The 20,387-nt window shown below is 40.6% G+C and overlaps 1 protein-coding gene across 2 annotated transcripts; it reads right to left on the bottom strand.

Annotated features, from left to right (window-relative positions):
* Nucleotide 1: 1 nt before the first annotated feature.
* Nucleotides 2–19,307, bottom strand: prmt9 (protein arginine methyltransferase 9). 2 transcript variants are annotated; one of them, XM_082537119.1, is made up of 13 exons: nt 18,825–19,307; nt 16,442–16,641; nt 14,953–15,101; nt 12,395–12,631; nt 12,050–12,217; nt 11,798–11,900; nt 10,232–10,341; nt 9,945–10,137; nt 8,523–8,706; nt 6,175–6,865; nt 5,916–6,069; nt 1,086–1,208; nt 2–824 (listed from the first exon to the last, which is right to left on the bottom strand). In XM_082537119.1, exons 2-13 carry the CDS (start codon nt 16,637–16,639, stop codon nt 585–587), a joined length of 2,550 nt encoding a protein of 849 aa, XP_082393245.1. In that variant the 5' UTR covers nt 16,640–16,641; nt 18,825–19,307; the 3' UTR covers nt 2–584. The 2 variants fall into 2 exon arrangements, with proteins under 2 accessions (XP_082393245.1, XP_082393246.1); XM_082537120.1 differs by lacking the exons at nt 14,953–15,101; nt 16,442–16,641; nt 18,825–19,307 and adding an exon at nt 13,733–14,483.
* Between the last annotated feature and the right edge of the window lie 1,080 nt (nt 19,308–20,387).

Consider the following 20,387-nt stretch of genomic DNA (forward strand, 5'->3'; position numbering starts at 1 on the left):
CTTCGTTTTTCTTGCCTTTATTATAAAAATGCAACATTTATGGGTCAAGTGAATGATGTTTACAAAAAACAACTGAGTAATTAAGGGCTAATGTTTTTATTATCTACTTACAGATGTAAGTACAAGTCCTTGTGGACCGATTTTCCTTATACAGCAGGCTTTTTACTTAAACTTCTAACAAGGGTTTTTTCATGCAGGGAGTTGCTAAACTGTGATCCCAATGTTTTGAGACTAGTACTACATGAAAAATGTCAATAGAGAAAGGGCATTAAAAATACTAGGAATGTAATATTAGCAGCAGTGTTCTTTGAAATATACTCTCATGCGTATTCTGCAGACAGTGCTGAGAATATTGTAAACAGCAGGCTGTGAACTGCTGGGCAAACATGATGACACAATTTCTACATGCAATTTACCGCAAGCATCTTTTTCTGCAGTATGATCTGTAACAACAAAAATGGCCATCAGACAACAAGTACACCGACTCTGATACATCTGACAGACCAATACTGTCTTTGTTATCAGTCAGCCGATACAACGGTGGGCTGAAATGTATTACAAATAAGCTAAAATGTGAGCGATTATCACTCCATCTGCTGAGGTGTGCTTTCTATATGGGCCAAAATGGAGATGGTGCTTTTGTGAAGCTTCACGGCGAGGCGGACCCACTCTCCTGCTCGTACCTCCAGGGGCTGCTGCAGAACGACAGCGGCCTGCTTCCAGTGAGCAGCCTGGCCGAGGGTGCTCACGCTGATCTCTTCGTCCAGGTAGATGTGATACCAGAAGGGAATTGCAGTTATTCTGCCTGTAGATGTAGCCTGGACCTGTTCATTCAGAACCAAAGAAGCAAAGTCAGAAAGTTAAGTGAGGTTAAAAGTTTGTGGGGGGAGACAAATACAGGTCTGACTCATTTCTACTTCTTTTTTCATGCTTGTGAATTTTAATCAGCAGATTTAATGTGTAAATTAATTTTCAGCACTTCGGCCCTGTTCTATCACAGGTGACATTTCTTTTTCAATTTATTTACTTTAAAAAAAAATTTTAATACATGATGCGATCACTGAAAGTATTGATGCACAACTAACCTTGACTTCTCTGTTAATGTAGTTTGCGTTGGCATCCATGAGGTTGAGAACAAAGAGCTCTACAGATTCACTGAGGTGTCTGCACTCCAGTGTGGAAAAGTCCAGAAACACATGGACCGGTACCTAAAAAACATAATAAAGGAAAGGGAACAATTATGTTGCATTTCATTCACCCACAACTGAAAAAAAGCCTTCTTAACATTAATAAATACTGATCGTGTCAACAAATGCCATAACTACTATAAATACTTATAGGTACTCTAAATACTTACCCATAAATACTATTACCCAGTATGGCCCAGAACAGGCATTTATGCTTTGAAAATGTCACATAAACGCCACTTTACCAGGTACTTCCTGCAAGTACCAGGTTGGACCCGTTTTCCTTTACTGGCATGCATTGTGGTCTTCTGCTGCTGTAGCCCATTAACATGTTATGTATTCAGAACAAGTAATTTTTTGAAGTACAGTCACCTTCCCATCGGCTGACCTCCAGCATCAATGAGGCATTTTCACCCAGAGAACTGCTGCTCACTGGATATTTTCTCTTATTAGGACCATTTTCTAGAAACCCTAGTGATGGTTATGTGGGAAAATCCCACCAGATCAGCAGTTTCTGTCTGTCACCAACAACCATGCCACATTCATTTAAATCACCCGTCTTCCCCATTCTGATGCTCAGTTTGAACTTCAGCAGGTCGTCTCCACCGTGTCGACATGCCTAAATGCAACAAGGAGCTGCCATGTGATTCGCTGATTAAATATTTGCTTTCATAAGCACTTAAAACTAAAAATAAAGTGGCTGGTAAGTATATAAGCTCTAATCTTGTGTGAATCTCACTCATGCACTGGCTCTGAAATTGGCACTCAGTCACCAAACTTTTAAGAAAAAATTGAGAACCTCTGACATAAACACGTGTAAGTAAGCTTCAGGCAGAAGATTAAAAAAGGAGCTCTTGTTGAATCTTTCTTATTATTTCTTAAAAGAAGAAAAAAACTGTTTACTTCTGCTAAAGGTACAGATTATTTTAAAATTTAATAGCAGGCTAAGATTAAAAAGAATAAAGGAACAGCTAAATTGACTCACTGTTGTTGGTCTCAAAAATTAGTTTTTAACCACACAATGTTATTTTCAGCAGGGACCTCACTCCCTCACGGGTTAGCTCAAAAACACATCTTCCACCTCATCCAGACGGGCCGCAGCAGACCTAAAAACCTGCCAGAAAGTGGCAGCACAGAAACTGCCATAGTTTCCTTGACTACAGAACAAAAGAAGCTTTTCTCCTCCCTGTCGCAGTTGTGTAGACCTCAGAGCCCACTGTTTGATGTGCCTGATGTAATGTGCACTGATGTATGCAGGTAGGAATGTCTTAGGGCCAAGCTATGTGTTGTGTCTTGTGTGACAGTTGTGTTAGGAAGTGCCCTCCGCCGAGGGCTTCAAAGACAACATCTGTTAAAACAAACGACCGTCCCGAGAGAGGCCTGCAAAATTAGAGCGCAAACATCATGCTAGGGAAAGAAAAAATATTTCCAGACCAAATAAAGAAGAAGAAATTCAAAGGAAATTCACAGCTTGTTTCACACAGAGACACACTTCAAAAGAAGAGCACAGAAAACAAAGTCCTGGACCTTGGTATTCCAAATGAAGTACTTGTGTGTTTTCTACCAATCCGCCTGATTATCTCTGGCACGTCACATTCGATCGGAGATATTTTTTCTTATACTTTAATAACACCGCACCAAGTGTCAGTCCTATTTAAAATAACCCTTTTGTACGATCTTTGTAAATGATGCGGGCTTACAAACATGGCATACTGTATGCGAAAACTGTCAATATTGACTGTTATTGCATCATGAACATGAGACAGAATATCAGATACAAGCAGCCAGAGAAGTACAAAAGCAAAGTAAAAACTGTTTTATGAAAACTGAAAAAGTCTTGGCTTTACAATCTGATTTGATTGTGATTCCCTGTAATTTCTTTGACCTAATTTAAAACCACTATAGATCGTAAGAAGACGCTTTGTAGCTGAAATTATTAAACTGTTATAAGTAAAACAACTCATGTCATCCTCCTGTTTAGAAATTAAGTCTTGAAAAATATTTGTGCCATCCACACTGAGAAGAATATAAGTCGCTTAATTTAAAATGCTAATATAGACAAGGAATCTGGTCTGCTTAAGCATGAATGAAGAAATAATACAAAAACAAAAGTTTTGGAGCATGTTTGAGTACTGATGGAAATGGTGGGGGGGTTTTCCAAGAAGGAACAAATATGGTTATGGAATAACGGACCAATTCTTCATGGCATAAATACTGGCTTGAGAACTAGTGACTTTGGAAGTCATCTGAGTACAGTGAACTCATTGTGATATTCAAGAAACCAGTTTGGGATGATTTGATCTTTGTGACATGGAGTGAAGAGGGTGGACATGGTCAGCAACAATACTCCTGTGAGCCTGTGCAAACTGTAGCTTCAGTAGGGCTGCCACGATTTGTCGACTAGTCACGATTACGTCGACTATCAAAATCGTCGACGACTGATTTAATAGTCGACGCGTCGTTTGAAACTTTGTACGATCACAAAAGACGCAGGAATAAGTGGCAGGATTTAAGAGTGTAATAACGGACTGAAACAGAAGATGGCAGCATTGCATGTACAAGGATGTCAGCTACCGTTAAACCCCGAAGAAGAAGAAGAAGAAGAAGAAGCAGCTGTGTCCCAGAATTCATAGCGCGGCCCAGCGCAGTTTCCAACAATGGCGGCAGCTAGTTAGTTTTAATGTTACTCTTATTATTCTTTCTGGGTCACAAAATAAACGTTTAACATATTTTCAGGCGAGAATGTAGCTGTGTAAACCTCAAATATCTGCTCAGTTTATCAGGACACCACATATTTTCAAAAGCGCTCCGACGTTTTCGGAGACATCTGTTACCCACTAGCTCGTTAGCGAGCCGGGGGCTAGGCTCACTAGCGCCGTGAGAACACCGGACTCCCCGCAAATCGTTTTCAAACCCACCGCTGTCTTTCGCTACTCAGGTTAAATATATATGAGTCACTTAGATAACTTAAAATGTTATTGTTTGGCTTTTTTTTTTTTTTAGTATTTTATTTGTTCCTGAGTAAATCAGTTTGTCTGAGATTAAAGTTATAGTTTTTACACAGCTGAATAAACGTCAAGCAGACAGCTGATTATCAGAAGTGTGAGATGCTCCAGAATATACTCCAGTGTCCTGTTATATTTTAGATAGCAAGGAGTTTATTAATCTTCACCGAAACAATCTGCAAATTTCATTAAAATTCAATAAACTATCATCTTGTCTTTATTTTTAGTTAGCACAGACCTTAAACACTTAAAGCTGTAAGCTAATGATAGTTATATAAGAGCAGATGCTGCTGGTGCAATAAGCTGTAGTTTTACGTCTAATGGATGATGATCTGATTAGTTGACTAATCGCAAAAATAATCGGTGACTAGTCGACTATCAAAATAATCGTTTGTGGCAGCCCTAAGCTTCAGTGTCGTTATTAGCTGACATGTCTCCTCACTGACGCTCTTCTGCATACCTTGGAAGGTATAAAAGTTTTAAAAAATTATATACAAGTAATCGCTGTAAGCTAAAAGCTCAAGCTTCAGACTGTCCTAATTTTTTCTTCTATTACTGGGTCTGGCTGGTGTCAGCAAGAGGGGATTTCCTTATATGGTCATTCTCAGGCAAAACCAGAAGTATCAGGCTAAGCGTAGCATGCACACCTGCTCCATCCGACTCAGAGAGTTTAGCCATACGTTGCAGGTTGCAAATGTTTTGGTGGCTAATTAAAAACAAAAAACAAAAAAGCAAGTCAAATCTACTTTTCAAACAACAGTCGATACTAATTGCCAGTGGGTTTGTCCTTTCACAGGTAATAATTTTTATCAAACTGTGGTATTTTTTTCCCCTGTGGATGTTCACAATGTCCATATTCCAGATTGGATTCAATGTACAGATGGATCTGAGACGCTGCCATTTTTTTTTTTTAAACAACCTCCACACCAGCAAGTGGAAAAGATGGTGCACACAAGCCAGCTGGAGGCAAATCAAAGAAAGTGGTTTTAGGGAAGGTGGTTTTAAAAAGACAAAAGCTGAAACTGAGTCTGTGCAAAGGTGAATGAACTGAAGGCTGGCATCAACACCCAGTGTAAGATAAATAAGGATTTTTTTTTTAACCTAAAAACCACTCTAAACTACATGGAAATAAGTATAATTTTCACCCACAGTACATGGAAATTATGGTAAATTGTCTGTTACTTACATAGCGCCATTCTACTCAACACTCAAAGCACCTTCTATTACTACCAAGTCTCATTCACCCTATACACAGTCATAGTGCTTTTATGTCCCCCAAGCCCTTTTTCTAACATTCACACAAAACTCCAGGTTCAGAAGCTTGCCCAAGGATACTTCAGCACATGGACTACAGGAGCCAGGGATTGATCCACTGACCTTCTGACTCTGACCTGAGCCACAGCTGTCCCGAACGATGGAGCTACAAACTTTAACCGGGGCACTTTTGTTTGATTCTGATCAAACAGTTGTTTGAACTTTGCACTACTACATGGTGCTCTGTACACAGCTTAGAAATCCATGTTAAAGGTGACAAATTTATAGAAACTAACATTAGGAGGGATCGTAATCAAAGGCATATTTTTAGAACCTAACGATATTTATGCAAAAAAACACGTATTTACCAATTTAAGACACACACACACACACACACACAGAGAGTCATTTACATGCAAAATAAAATACCATAATAAAGTGTTCTGGTAGATTTTGCAGTCATACTTACAGTGAACTGGTTGATAAAAGGAGCAATATTGAATCCAAGTGTGGGCTCCTGACCCTGGACAGCGCTTTCCAGTAGCAAAGTCTCAGACTCCACCAGCATACCATACACCACAATCTTTCCCGGGAAAATACGTCCTCCTTCCTCCAGCAGACATCTGGGATAATTGATAGAAATTGAGCTGACACGTCTAAAAGCAAAGCACTAAAAACTGAATCAAAACATGCAAAAGCAAAATACTTTATCAGTTGCACACTCCTACCTGGCCAGTGACGCTTTCTCCATCAGCTTCTGCCGTATGAGGCCGCAGGTTTCTACACAGTCCAGGATGATGGCACTCCACAGCTTCTCCCTGGAAGGCCTTTGCAGCATCCCCTGCTCATCCTCCGTGTTGTTTAGCCAGAACTCCAAATGCTGTTCCGAGACACTATTGGAGCGAGCCAGTCTCTTAAGCACTTCCTGTTGCTTCTTCTTTTCCACCGAGCTGAAGGCTTTCACGTGACCCTGGCTGGCAGCGATTAGGGAGAGCAGAGAGAAGCCTTCCGACACGTCAAGCACATAAAACGGGCTCGCGCAGCGTGTGGCCACAGCGGGGCCGGGCTGAAAAGCCGACCCTCGCTCTTGGTTTTGGCACTTAACCTTCAGCTGGGAGATGAGTTTGGCTAACGCAGTGCAAAAACTCTGATGGTAATCCTGATTGTTCAGGAGCGCAATTTCCGAACATTCCAGCATGCAGAAGTCTCTCGCTTGACTCTGATCAGTCTGAAGACATGCTAATGCACTGCACAGTTCTGCCTCTGGGTTTGGGTTTGAAACAGGATACTGAGAATCCATTAGTTTGTCTAAACTGATTTTATGGCCGTCTCTCAGCACAGCAACACTGCAGAGCCTCAGGTAGGCATCTCGGCAGGAGACTTCAACAATCAGCTCATCTCGTGGCTTCAGGACAAAACCTGAGAAAAAAAAATTCAATGAAGGAAAATGATCAAGAGACTCAAGAAATAAAATTATACTGAAAATTCAGTGTAACCATTAGGCCTTACTAAAGATGCATTACTCTTAAATAACACGTAATTATGCATTTTTTTGCCTGTTTTTGATCATTTTTATTGGTTCGTGTTTGTGTATGGCTTCTCAAACGACCATGAACACCCCTGTGTACCAAAGTATTCTAAAGTAAATATAAGGTCATCTGTCTGTCATTCATTTACAATAATGAGGGACACTGATAAAGTCCTACACAAAATCAAGATCACTCCAAGTTCATGCTGTTGAAGCTGCTTCTACAAGCTACTGAATCATTTTTATTTATTTACATTTTATTAAATAAATAGCACCACGTTTTGTTTTTGTAACACTCTGATTGGAACTAAAAAAGGATCTATTTTCTGACTGCATACTATTCAGTACTTGCATCCTTCCAGATAAGGAAACGTCTGCTTTTACATGCTTCGTCTATTCCTTCTCAATCTTTTGTGTTAGCAACAAACGTCACTTGTGTCAAAACCATTATTTTAAAATAAGTACACATAAACATGATTTATAGACACAGTAAAAAATATAGTTAAAAACATCTTAAAAATATACTGAACACTATTTAGATGTCTGCTGAAATGTGAGAAATGGGCACGCAGGATGGAAAACAAAAAGAGCACAGAGGAGACGAAAGGAACCCAGCAGAGAAATTATAATTCAAGGGACCAGGCAGCGAGAGGATTCCTACAGGAATAACATCTGCTCGTGTCTTCGCGTCAACACGCGGCTCGTCACAGGCGTTTGAGGAAAATGCATATTTATTGCCTATAAGAATTTCATGAACACTAAAGAGTGTCACAGGCGATCAGGGCGCACGTGTCACGGCAGCGGGGAAACGGATGTTGGCGATCACCGGGAAAGGTGGCAGCACCCTTGAGGCTGCCTTCGCCAATTAGCGCTGCAGTGAAATGCTGTAGAGGCCTGTCTCAAAGATGATGTACTGCGATGCCAACCGGAACATGTCACCTAATGTCGGTGGCTATTAAGTTCACGCTGGCCTGGGATGGTAGCAAAGTAAAGAGTATGCAGTGCCCTTAGGTACATTTGCCAAAGTTAATTTAAAGCTCAGAAAGCAATTAAAACTTTTTAAAAGTCTTGACAGTTTTAATGTTTCATAGTATCCATTTTATGCTACTTTAATAGCCTTACTGTGAGCCTTAAAAATACAGAGACGTGTGCTATTTTTATTTGAGCTGATACCATATTTCTTAAATGAGTCTTACAATTTCACTAAAGGTGATTTTTACAGTGTCACTAAATTACATGTTGTAGTGGAAAATTCCCAGAAAATAACAACACAGAAATTATTATTAGCAGCTAAAATGCTTCTTAAAGTAATCCACACATTATTAAACAGAGAAGACTTTAACACACACTGCCCTCATCTGACGTAACACAGAAATGCAAGATAAACGAGAAGCAAACACAAGCAGATCAGATGTTTCATTTAAACATGCTCAATTCATGAGAATGAAGAAGTGGACTGGTTATGTGCTTAAAATTTACCTTAAGACAAGGCTAACAAAAGCAATGTATGTAAACTACAATAAGTGACGAAGTCTCCACCTATCTTACCCTTGGCACTGTGGAAGGGGTAGATGGCTTGTTCCCAGCAAGTGTCCTCCTGGGGTCCAGTAGACAGACTGTTCTCCTCATCCAGGTGGAGCTGGAACCACACTGCCAAAGCATCCAGCTCTCCCTGCTGAATGACGGGCAGCCGGATCTCTTGAACCTCCCTGGAGCTCAGACCTTCCAGCTCCTACAGGTTACAAAACAAGTCACACTTAAAGCGGAAGCAACACATCTCTGAAGGAGCTAAAGTCAAAACTCAATTCAAGCTTATACTCGGAAGGGCTGATCAATTTGACAGATGTTGCTGCTTTTAAAGTAATTCAAAGACAATCTGCTTGTTAGACTGAACAATTAGCAGATGTTGTCCGGCACTTTCAGAAATTTCAAGTCTCCAAGACCATTACCACTGTTTTGCTATTAAATCTCTCCTCTCATGCTGCTGGCACGCACTGAGAGTTGCAGTGAGGCGGTTACAGATTATGACATAAAGCGGGTTGTCTGCTAATCGGATGGTCAGTGGTTCAATAACTGGTTCCTCTAATCTCTAATCATGTGTGTATGTGTATGTTAGACAAAGGCATTTAAGAATTAAAAAAGCACTGATATGAATGCATGAATGAGGCTTGTAGTAATGAGCACTTTCTCCTCAAATTGAGTAGAAAAGCACTACATTAGTACCAGTCCATTTTCATCTATCGCAAAGAGCAGTGTAGTATGCAATACAGCAAACATCATCTGAGATGGTTCAATTCCAACTTAAAATAACAATATTTACTTCAGTGCAAGCATGCCAGTGGATATGTTAAAATAGTTCAAAATTTGAATGCTAACACTAGAAAAATACATTTCCAAGTTGCACTCATATCTATGAAAAGGTGGATTTGAATGGGAATTAGCAGAGTTCCCTCTAGTGGATAAACTCTGCAACATCAACACTCAAACACAGCTGAAGGGTGTTCCTCTCATCGCTTCTTTTTTTTTAATGTAATTTATCAGCCAATATAAATGCCAATAACAATCTATCAGCCAATCTATCACCCTATCGATATATCGGTCCGGTTCTACACATAATAATCGTAATCTCATACGCAAGAGGTTCTTAAAGGAACACCTTCCAAATGTTAAAGAACAAAGTACAGCTGGAAAAGTTTCACTTTCTATAGTTTTCAAGACACCAGCTGCACGTTTCAGCATAAATCTAAGTATCACTTATCTGCTAAAGTGGCAGCGTTGCATCGAGGCGACAGCCCGCTTACTACACGTGTATGAATAAATATCCTTTGCCTGTAACGAGGTCAGATAATTCTTTTCTCATTATTAAATTATTCTGGTCATTGCTATGGCAGACAAAGGACACGCAAAAGTAAAGTCAAAACAAACTAATATCATACTGGCTATTTCTGAATATGCGTCAGCCCTCATCACCTGCACATTGTTGAAATCTATGTTGAGGGCTGTGAATGGCTCTGTGAGAGGTTTATATCCTCCTGGCAGTCTGCTGAGTCTTTCTGTAGTGTACGGCTCCATGGAGTCATCTGGTTCGGAGCTGCAGCTCACTGGGCTGTGGAGCTCTCCAGCTGCAGCCATGGAGAGACCGCCCACCTTTGTCACACACAGCCTGCATAAAAAGAAAAAAAAGACACACAGTCAGCTGATTGATGCAGACAGCTAGTGAACACAAGTGTTCCTTTTAAGGTCGCTCCCGGGTCTACCTGTGATGCCGGCGGATCTCGCTGCACTCGACAGCCATACCAAAGACAGTGGCTCCTGCGGGGATGACCCGTCCTGTGGCAGACTGCTCCCCAAATTCATTCTCACCCCTCTGTGGGGAAAAGGCATATTTGTGGCTAATGCTACTGAGCATTTAATCCTATTAATATTGTTAACACTTCACATGAAAGTCGACTGGATGCATTTGGCTTTAACAGCAGGGTAAAACTACTTGTAAGTTACTGGATGTGCTGAACTGTCACATCTCCCACTATGAACTCCGATTTTGCATGTGTTATTCTGACACTTAACAGGCTGCTCCTTGGCTATACATTAACAGATGCTTGTGCTGACACTGTGTTACCACCCAGGCAAGCATGTAGCTTTTTCTGTGCTTTTGTCATAGGCGGATCCTGTTCTGTAGTTCCTCTTACTCTGCCAACCAATCGGCAAGCTCGACCTGCTTTTGTTGCCTTATTTAAGCACTTCAGGTCAATACCAGGTGACTAGAATTGCATTTTTTGCAGCCCACCACTGCACCTTTTGGTCTACGCCACTGACAAACTTCTTATAAGCTTAACTGACTCAGGCTGAGCATGCCATAAGCATGCAATAAGTGCAGTTTATCTGCATTTCTGAGGTATTTCTTTTACTGGTTGTGGGCTGGGTCAGGCTGAGCTCTCTCATTCACACAGATACACACACAAACACATAAACACCACAGCGAGACGTTTCAAATGGTCACTTCTTAGACATAGTTATATTCTGAGTGTTGCTTTCATTTTCCTTTTATTACTGAATAAGTCACTGTTACTTTGTTAGCCCGCTTCTGTCTTTTTATTCCTTTCGCAGATTTGACCGGTCCTCTCCTACTTGCAGTTTTATTGCACCTTTTGTTTTTTGCAAAGCAATAAATAACTTTGCTAAACCAACAACAACTGGTTTTATGCCTGTACCCTACAAACTGGTAACGCTGAGTTGTGACGCAGAGATTATGTCAGAACTTCTTTTTTGGGCTAAAACACGTGATCGCTTTCTTGATGCTTGTCCCATCAGTTCAATAGGAAGTGTTACTCACTAGAAGACTTTTGAAACCTTTTCTATCTCCGTTTTCACCTACCTACATATGTCTTCTGAATTTATGTGATTTTTTTCAAATTAATTACATCCGTTTTATCCACATGGCTCATGTGCAAAACTGTCCAAATGTTTTATTTATTTATGTGGGATTTTTGAGCTACAAACATTGCTTCTTTCGTACATTCAGTCGTTATTTTTTAAATCTGATCTCAGACCAAAGCCCCAACCATGGTTCAGTTTGTTTTGTTGTGTAAGATAAGTATTAACTTTAAGTACTGAGCGCTCAATTGTGTGTTTTTTCAAATAATCTATTAAAGTACTTCACTTGAAGATTGGAGAAACTGAACTTCACCCAAACCCAGTGTCATCCCTCTGTAAGTGCATGAATGCATTAATGATTGCAGCTAGACATCTGCAGTTTATTTACTAGTTTATGAAGGACTGCCGTGTTTACAGACTCATCTTTGTGTTTAATGATTAGGAGTTACCTTGGGCGGCAGCAGGAGGTGGTGCCAAGCGTGAATCAGACTCTCTATGATGCCCTCTCCAAACAATCCTGCATCTACTGTCTCTGTCACCACCAGTGATACTCTTTGCAGGAAGAATAAAAGCATTTATGGAAAAACCTTATTTTTTAAAAGACTTCATAAAACAAGGATCATTACACCACTACACACTGAGACTGGCTAAACTACAACACCTGGAGGTTGATTAAAAAGTATTTTAGGTACAAAGTGCACCTGTGCGGTATGTCCTTTGGCACTTCCATCTCTAGGGATTTCATATGGAGGATCTTGATGCTGCCGTCCATTCCATTAGCACTCACCACCTCACAGGCCAGCTCATACATGGTCTTTGACAGCTCACAGGCGTACACCTCAGCAGCCCCTGCCTTCTTAGCACACATACTTCACAGAGAGAAACAGGAAATCAGGACAAGAATTCACCTTTGAAGCCACAATAAGAAGCATAAATCCACCACTAACTCTGGAGTTTGTATCAAAGAGTCCAAATTTAACTTTCAAATCACACTGGATAACTTAAGCAAATGAACAGGTTTCAAATTCCAATGGAAAATGTCTCACCCAAGGATTCCAGTGCCAGTACCTATGTCAAGTACAGTGTTGCAGCCCTTCTGAACAGCCTTCTGAATGGCTTGCTGGTACTTCTGGTTTCTCCCGTGGTCATTGAGCATGAAGAAATGCCAGCGCTCCACCAGCCAGTTGGCCACACGGTAGAAGTTCTCTCTGGCCTCTGGGTAGTCTGGTCTCATCTTTAGAGCTTTGTGAAAATAACCTGCAGCTTCATCTCTAAATCCCATTCTGGATGGTAAAGGGGGGAAAAAGCATAAAAATATAATTTATTGAGAGAATGTAAAATGCTACAGAACTAAGAAACTCAAGTGCTTAAAACACAAATCCTATAGTATAATATACTACAAGCAAAGTAATATAATATAATTTTTTTTAATCCATTTTCTTCCATTTATTCGAGTCCAGGCTGTGAGGTCAGCAGTCTAAGCACAGATATCCAGATCTCACTCTCCTCCACTACCTTCTCCAGCTTTTCAGGGTGGGACGCTAAGGCATTCCCAAGCCAGCCCAGAGATGTAATCTCTCCCATGTGTCCCGGGTCTGCACTGAGGCCACTTCCTGGTAGGGCACACCCAACACACCTCACCTAAGAGGCACCCAGGAGGCATCCTGAACCATTGAGCTGGTTAATTTAGATGTTTAGTAGCAGCAGCTCTACTCTAGCCTGCTCCCAAATGACAGAGCTCATCACCTTAGCTCTAAGAGAGCTAGACCGCTACCCTGAGGAATGACTAAACTCATTTCTGCCATCAGTATCTGCGATCTTGTTCTTTTACACACACACACACACACACACACACACATATATATATTAGGGATGCAACGATACTCGTATCGATATTGAACCGTTCGATACAGTGCTTTCGGTTCGGTATGCATATGTATCGAACAATACAAAATTTGTAATTTATTTTATCAACTTTCCTTCTGACAATGCTGTCTGTGTTGAGCGTTCAGTGAATCTGCGTTTGACTATTATTTTGGTTTTCATGTGACGTATGACCCTGAAGGTAAGCGCGTCATGGACTAAGGTAAAACAGTATGTTGGATGTGCCACGCAATGCTCAATTACATGGGTGGGAACTAGTGTGTTAGCGCAGTTAGCTCGTTAACGTGTTGGCCGTCCAGCCCCACGCAAGGGGCGATCAGGGGTAGCTCGTTAACGGAGATTTGCCGTGTTGTGGCGTTAACGTCATTTCAACGAGATTAACGCTGACAGCACTAGTGGGAACACAACGAATACGACTGCACATTTATGCCGACATCATCCTAGTGCAAAGACAAGTGGAAGCAGACAAAAACAACAAGCATGCATGCTACAAACTTTACCCGAGTCATTTAGACAGCCGTTAGCACATGATTCTCCTTATGGGGACCTGATATGTTTAATATTGTGGCAAGCTCAGACAAGGAGGAGACGGAGGTGTCGTTTGGTCTTGCTTCCCGTGAGCTAGCCAGGGAGCACAGCCGTTTATTGACATCTGCCGAAGAACACTGCCGCTAGCTAACTGCTCAGCGCCGCAACCGCACAGCAACAACAACAAAAACACACAGGGCGCCCTCTGACCCCGGAAGGACACACCGTCGCAGCGAGAGGGCGTCACCCGTCACTATGGCAACACAAACAAAACATAACTGTACAAACAGAACCCCGAACAGCCCTGACCCTCTACATAGCCCCCACCTAAGGGGTCAGTCGTCCCCGACGACCCCATTACCCCACACAAAGTCCTGCAAATGTCCAGGTGCCTTCTTTTGGCGCACCGGCCGGTCACGACCGGCGGGGGGAAAGTCACTCGGGTCAGAACATGGGATGCCACCATCATCCCACTTCTGACACCAATGTGGCGAGCACAGACAAGGAGGAGACGGAGGTGTCGTTTGGTCTTGCTTCCCGTGAGCTAGCCAGGGAGCACAGCCGTTTATTGACATCTGCAGAAGAACACTGCCGCTAGCTAACTGCTCAGCGCGGCAACCGCACAGCAACAACAACAACAACACACAGGGCGCCCTCTGACCCCGGAAGGACACACCGTCGCAGCGAGAGGGCGTCACCCGTCACTATGGCAACATAAACAAAACATAACTATAAACAGAACCCCGAACAGCCCTGACCCGCTACAATATGCTGCTGAGAATATAGCCCAGAAGAAGTGTATAGTATAGCTTTTATTTTGGAAAGAGCCATTTCTCTGTAATAAACTCTCTTTTCCAAAGATGAGTGATTCCTCAATCAGATTTATTTTTTTAATTACTTTTGTTTCAGCAACATTAAATTTAAAAACTGTACTTTTGAGTTAAAATATATATTTATAAGTTTAATAAATGACAAATTAAAAAGGCATGAACATTTTTTTTGTATCGAAAAAATATCGAACCGTGACACCAAAGTATCGAAGCGAACCAAACCGTGAATTTTGTGTATCGTTGCACCCCATATATATATATATATATATATATATATATATATATATATATATATATATATATATATACATACATACACATACATACACTGACTGTATCTGTGAGTTTGCAGAGTAGAGTACCTGAACAGGTGTTCGCCCATGCTGTTTAGGATCACCTCGTCATCAGGGAAAAGTTCCAGAGCTTGTTCATAGCAATCAAAAAGATACTGAATGCGGCCCAGAGAGTCCAGTTCTTCTGCCCATTTGAAGAGAGTGAACCTGAAAGACTCCTAAAGAGAGAGAGATTTCAATGAATATCTTTGGATTTATTTATTTATTGAGAAGATCATTGCTGTTAGGCCCAGTAATCATTTCTTCCTCTTTTTTATAGCCTTTAAAGGGAAAAGTTAAACCATTCTCTAGCTCTTCGGTTGTAATATGATCCTCTTCACTGATAAAAGCAGCTGAACGTTTCCCCTCCTGTAGTAGCTATGGTTTCTTACTTGCCCACAGGCTGTATCCCTTTGTATTTTAAGCATGCTCCCTTCCAGCTCACTTTTCAGAGAAACCTAACTTAGAACCTCCTGTGCTCAGGAACTATGCATCTATATCCAAACTCACTTATTTGTCAAACATTTTGTACGCATTAAAGAAGCACAGTATAAAAACAAGCTCCAGTTTGGGTTTCACCAAAAGATCTCAACTCAGACTGCAATTCTAAAGCTTCAATTCGTCTTTGAATGACATTGGTTCTGTGACACTGTAGATCATTATATCCATAGAGGTCATGTGACTAGGTCAGTACTTCTGGCACACCATTAGATTAGAGCTTATCCCTTAAACAAAAGTTTCACCATCTCTGTAACAGTCCTCGAGGTCTAATTTCCACTGCAGTCTTCTGGGGCTTGTGTAGGGTTTGGTTCTAGCACCCCTATTACTCTCTAAGTGCTCGCAGCTAAAGCATAAATACCATATATCCACAGATCATATTCAGATTTTTTTTCTCTGAAATACATCTGCCTTTTGTTATCTGAAACCAGATTTTGCTAAATTTCAGTGCTCAGTGCTCGTCAAGGATCAGTCCCAGTCTTTATCTATTGTCTGGGATAATTCTAATTAGTCTTTGTCACTGACACCCATATTTTGTTTTGCTTGACTTCAAGTAGATGACCTGTGATGTGCTTTAACATTACATGAAACTGATGACTTACTAGACCACGCAGATGGTTTCACATCACACTTCTATTTATGTCTCTTCGCAGGCTCTCTGCTCAGCATCAAATTTCTCATTCTTATGAGCAACATGTGCACCTAAATTCCTTCATCTTCACTTCACTCACTCACTGTCTGTCCCAGTGACACCATACTTTCCAAGTCTGGTTGTATGCACTGATTAGGGTATTTTAATTCATGTTTTTTTACACTTTTTTCTTTTGTTTTTCTTTCATATTGCTTTTAATAACTGAGTTTTTTGTGATCCTCATTTCAGAAAAGCAGTGTATCAGGAAATCCTGCTCGCTTGCTGTAAAATTTGACCTCTGCGTGTATAATTGTGACTGGTTATCTGTGGACAGCGTTTGGAACCGAGTGCTGACGGACTGGTTTTCAGCATAGTGTAAACAGTAATTACCCTTGCAAAGTCCTTAAACACAGGTGCGAGGTTGAGCACCAGGAGGTAGTGTGCAAACGCAGTTCCATAATCTTGGTTGAACAAGCACTGCTGGGCACTTTCCAGAGAACTGGAGACCAGCTCGTTCCTGGCAGGATCGGCTCGGCGGCGCCTTCGAGTCCTCCTGCCGTGCTTCTGCCGTGTGCTGGTGTTAGGCATCCCTCAAATTAAGAGCAATAAATGGAAATTCTTTAAGAAAGATAATCATGATGCCATATGTACAATCTGAAGCCACTTTCAAGCCACCCCGCCCAAAGCACTACACCCAGAAAAGAAAAAAAACAAAACAAAGGAGCTTTTCTATGTCGTGAAATAGAAGATAAATGCAGAAGATAAATACTGCATAAAAAAAACCACAAATTAAAATGCTATATATTTAATCAGCCATATGAAAAAGAAAGCTTTAACAGAACTCTACGCAATCCTGTAAAAAAAACTTGTGCATCTTTACAATTTTCATAGGAATTAAGAGCATAAGTAGCAGCCAGGTACAGCTAACTAAATACATTTGATTAACTGATCATCAGCAAGTGTGAGCACCTCTATGAAAGCAGAGGTGTTGGCAGTGTGCTGATCTGGAGCATTCAGGTGTGTGTTAATACAGTGCCAGGGAAGAAAAGCGTCAACAATGAGCTCAGAGAAGCAACTGTTGGTGCCTACCAGTCTGGGAAGGATTACAAAGCCATTTCCAAACAATTTGAAGTCAATCCTTCTACAGTGAGAGAGATTATTCGCAAGTGGAAAACATTAAAGACAGACGCCAATCTTCCCAGTAAGATTTCATCCAAAGGTCATAGAAGGGGTGGGGTGTGTGTGTGTGTGTCGGGGGGGCACTCAGACTCTACAGGCCTCAGTTAGCATGTTAAAGTTCATAAAAGTGCAAGTGCAATTTGGAAAAAGCTTTAACAAGTGTGGCTTTTTTTTTAGAAATGTTGTCAGGAGAAAGCCTCTTCTCTCTAAAAAAGAACAATGCTTAGCTTTGCAAAGACGCTTGTGAACAAACCACAAGACTGATGGAGCAATGTCCTCTGGAAAGACAAGATTAAAGTGCAGCTGTTTGGTGGAAGCCAAACACAGCATATCAATACAAACACCTCAAACCAACTGTCAAGCATGGTGGTGGAAGGGTGAAAAATTGGGTTTGATTTGCAGCCACAAGGCCCCAGTACAGTGAGTCAACCATGAACTCCATATACCACAGCATTCTACACTCAAATGTAAGGACCTTAATCCAGCTGCTAAGGCTTGGTGCAATGTGGGTCATGGAACAGGACAATGATGCCAAGCACAGCAGCAAGTCTACAACAGAAAAAGAATCAAGTCGTTGCTATTTCAATCAAAGCCCAGATTTCAAGCCGGTGTTGTGCCAAAAAGTGATTGCCTGCCAAAAACTGATTTTCGGTATTTGCCAAAAACTGATTGCTCGTATTTAAACTGCTATAAGTAACTTGTTGGGCTATAATATGTGAAACATATGTCAAATGCATCCCTCATGGATGACAAAGTCCTATTGAGCCACAAACAACATTTATGTAACAAGGTAGAAGCTGCAATCAGTTTTTGGCAGTGACTTTTACATACGGTAACCTTTATTTATGTAGTTAAAATAAAATCTCATTAACACTAAAAATGTCTTTTGTAAGAGTAAGTTGGCCAAGAGGACAGCAGAAGTGGCAGCAAATATTACAATAGGTCTGTAAAAATATTTTACGTGGGGATAAAGGACCGGATTGGTTATAATGTAAGTACAATAACACAGAGTAGTAAAGATGGTTAAAAAAACAGATAATTTTTTAATTTTTTAATTTTATATATATATATATATGTATATATATATATATATATATATATATATATATATATATATATATATATATATATATATATATATATATATATATATATAACCCCTTTGTAACCCCTTTGTAAACGCTGTCTATTTACCGACATACGTAAAGATGTTACACAGAAACATCGGAAATCAGTTTTTGGCACAACACCGGCTAAAACTCTGTGGCTGGACCTTTAGAGAGGTGTGCATAAACGAAAGCCTTCCAACCTCAATGAACTAGGGCAACTTTATAAAGTTCCTCGACAATGCGAGTCTGAATGATACAGAAACCATTACTCCAGGTTTTTGCTCCTGAATCCGAGGGTGCAGACCTGTGAAAACTTTCTTTAATGATTGTATATCGTACCTTTCATTTAGTGACACTTTTCAGATCTTCATTTTTTTTTCTCGAAATAGGCATGCCAGGTTATCATTATTATTGCCAACATAATATCGGCTTTATAACAGCTATTTAAAAATGCTCTTTAACTTGCATCACTAACGTTCACTTACTGTATGCTGGTTTTGTCCACAGGCTGATGTTTAGAAATAAGCTACCGGGATGTTTAAGTGGTGCTGTTAATTTGGCAAACACACAAACGTTAACATTGAATTCACATCCAACACAGTCGTTAGCATGTTTGTTTGACAGTCCGTCTCCCAGCAGCACCCTGAAGATATTCTAAAAGTTGCTAACAAAAATTATCCGCAAAAAATGGGCATAATCTCATATTCAGGCTCCGTGTTTGCTTATTCAAACGCCAAATTACATTTCTGCTATAAATCGTGCATCTACCGTTCAACAAGACAAGTGTCCGCGCGCTGAATAGCCCCGAAGGAAACATGTCGCCAACTAGACCAAGGTTCCGAAAGTGCAGCCGATACACTCGTTTAATTTGATTTGAAATTGTGAAGAGGACAAACGCACTGCAAAAAACGTAGTGAATTTTTTAATCAGTTTATTTGCAGACCGACGTACAAAAAGCGCGATTGCCTCGTACTTTATTCCCGCGGAACTCGTCACGGGCGGATTTTAAGGTAAAATCAAAGACCGTGACAAATCAAGATAATTCCCAGCCAGGAAAATCCCTATGGAAGTTCCCTCTTTGGGTCTTTCTGTAATTTGGCGATTTCGGTGAATTAACCCAACTGAAACGTTTTCTTTTACAATACGGGGAAAAAATATAGTTATTGTTTTAAACCAGAATCGGGTAGTACAAACTTTAGTCAGGGCTTTAGTCACAATTATCTATGTGGTTTGGGGTTAGACCACACTATCTTTTGTGGGGTTTTTTTTCAAATGTATTAAACGTACACATTTCCGACCGAAATACAAAGCCTATACAGTACTGTGTAAAAACCACTCCTCATTTCTTCATATTTTGCTGGGTGCAAGAATTTATTGAAACACGTGCAGACATACACAAAAACACAGTATATGAGGCAAAAACAGAGTTTGTAAAATTCCAACCAGGTTGAAAGTCAGTGTTTGGTATGACCACATTTATTCTTCAACACAGCTTAAACTCTCTTAGGCAAGTATTCTTATAGTTAGTCTTGTAAGGAATAGTTCTCCAGGCTTGTTAAAGGACATTCAAAACTCTTCTTTGGATGTTGGCTGCCCTTTGTTCTGTTCTCTGTCAGGATGATCCCAAACCTATTCAATAATATCAAGGTACGGCTCTGGGGAGGCCAGACCATGACTGATAGTGTTCCTGTGTGTTTTTCTATTTAGATGTCTCACAGCATTAGTATGAGAAATTGAGCTGTTGCCAATTAGATGTTTTCCACATGGTATTACATAGTAAATCAAAATCTGACTCTACTTTACTGTGTTCATAATTCCATCAGTTTTTACAGGATCCCCAAAACCACTGGCAGAAATGCAGCCCCAAACCATTACAGAGTCCCCACCGTGTTTTATCCTAAAGATGCCTCTAGACCTCTCCTGACCTTTTCTACACATATTGATGACCTGTTCAAATTTGGATTCATGACCAGACCTGTTGCTGCTGATCTTCAGTCGAGTCTTTGTGTAATTTAGCATACCTTGGTTCTTCCTTAAGAAAATCTTCT

This window comes from Aulonocara stuartgranti (genome assembly GCF_965226115.1).
Source record: "Aulonocara stuartgranti genome assembly, chromosome: 6".
NCBI classification, from domain to species: domain Eukaryota; kingdom Metazoa; phylum Chordata; class Actinopteri; order Cichliformes; family Cichlidae; genus Aulonocara; species Aulonocara stuartgranti.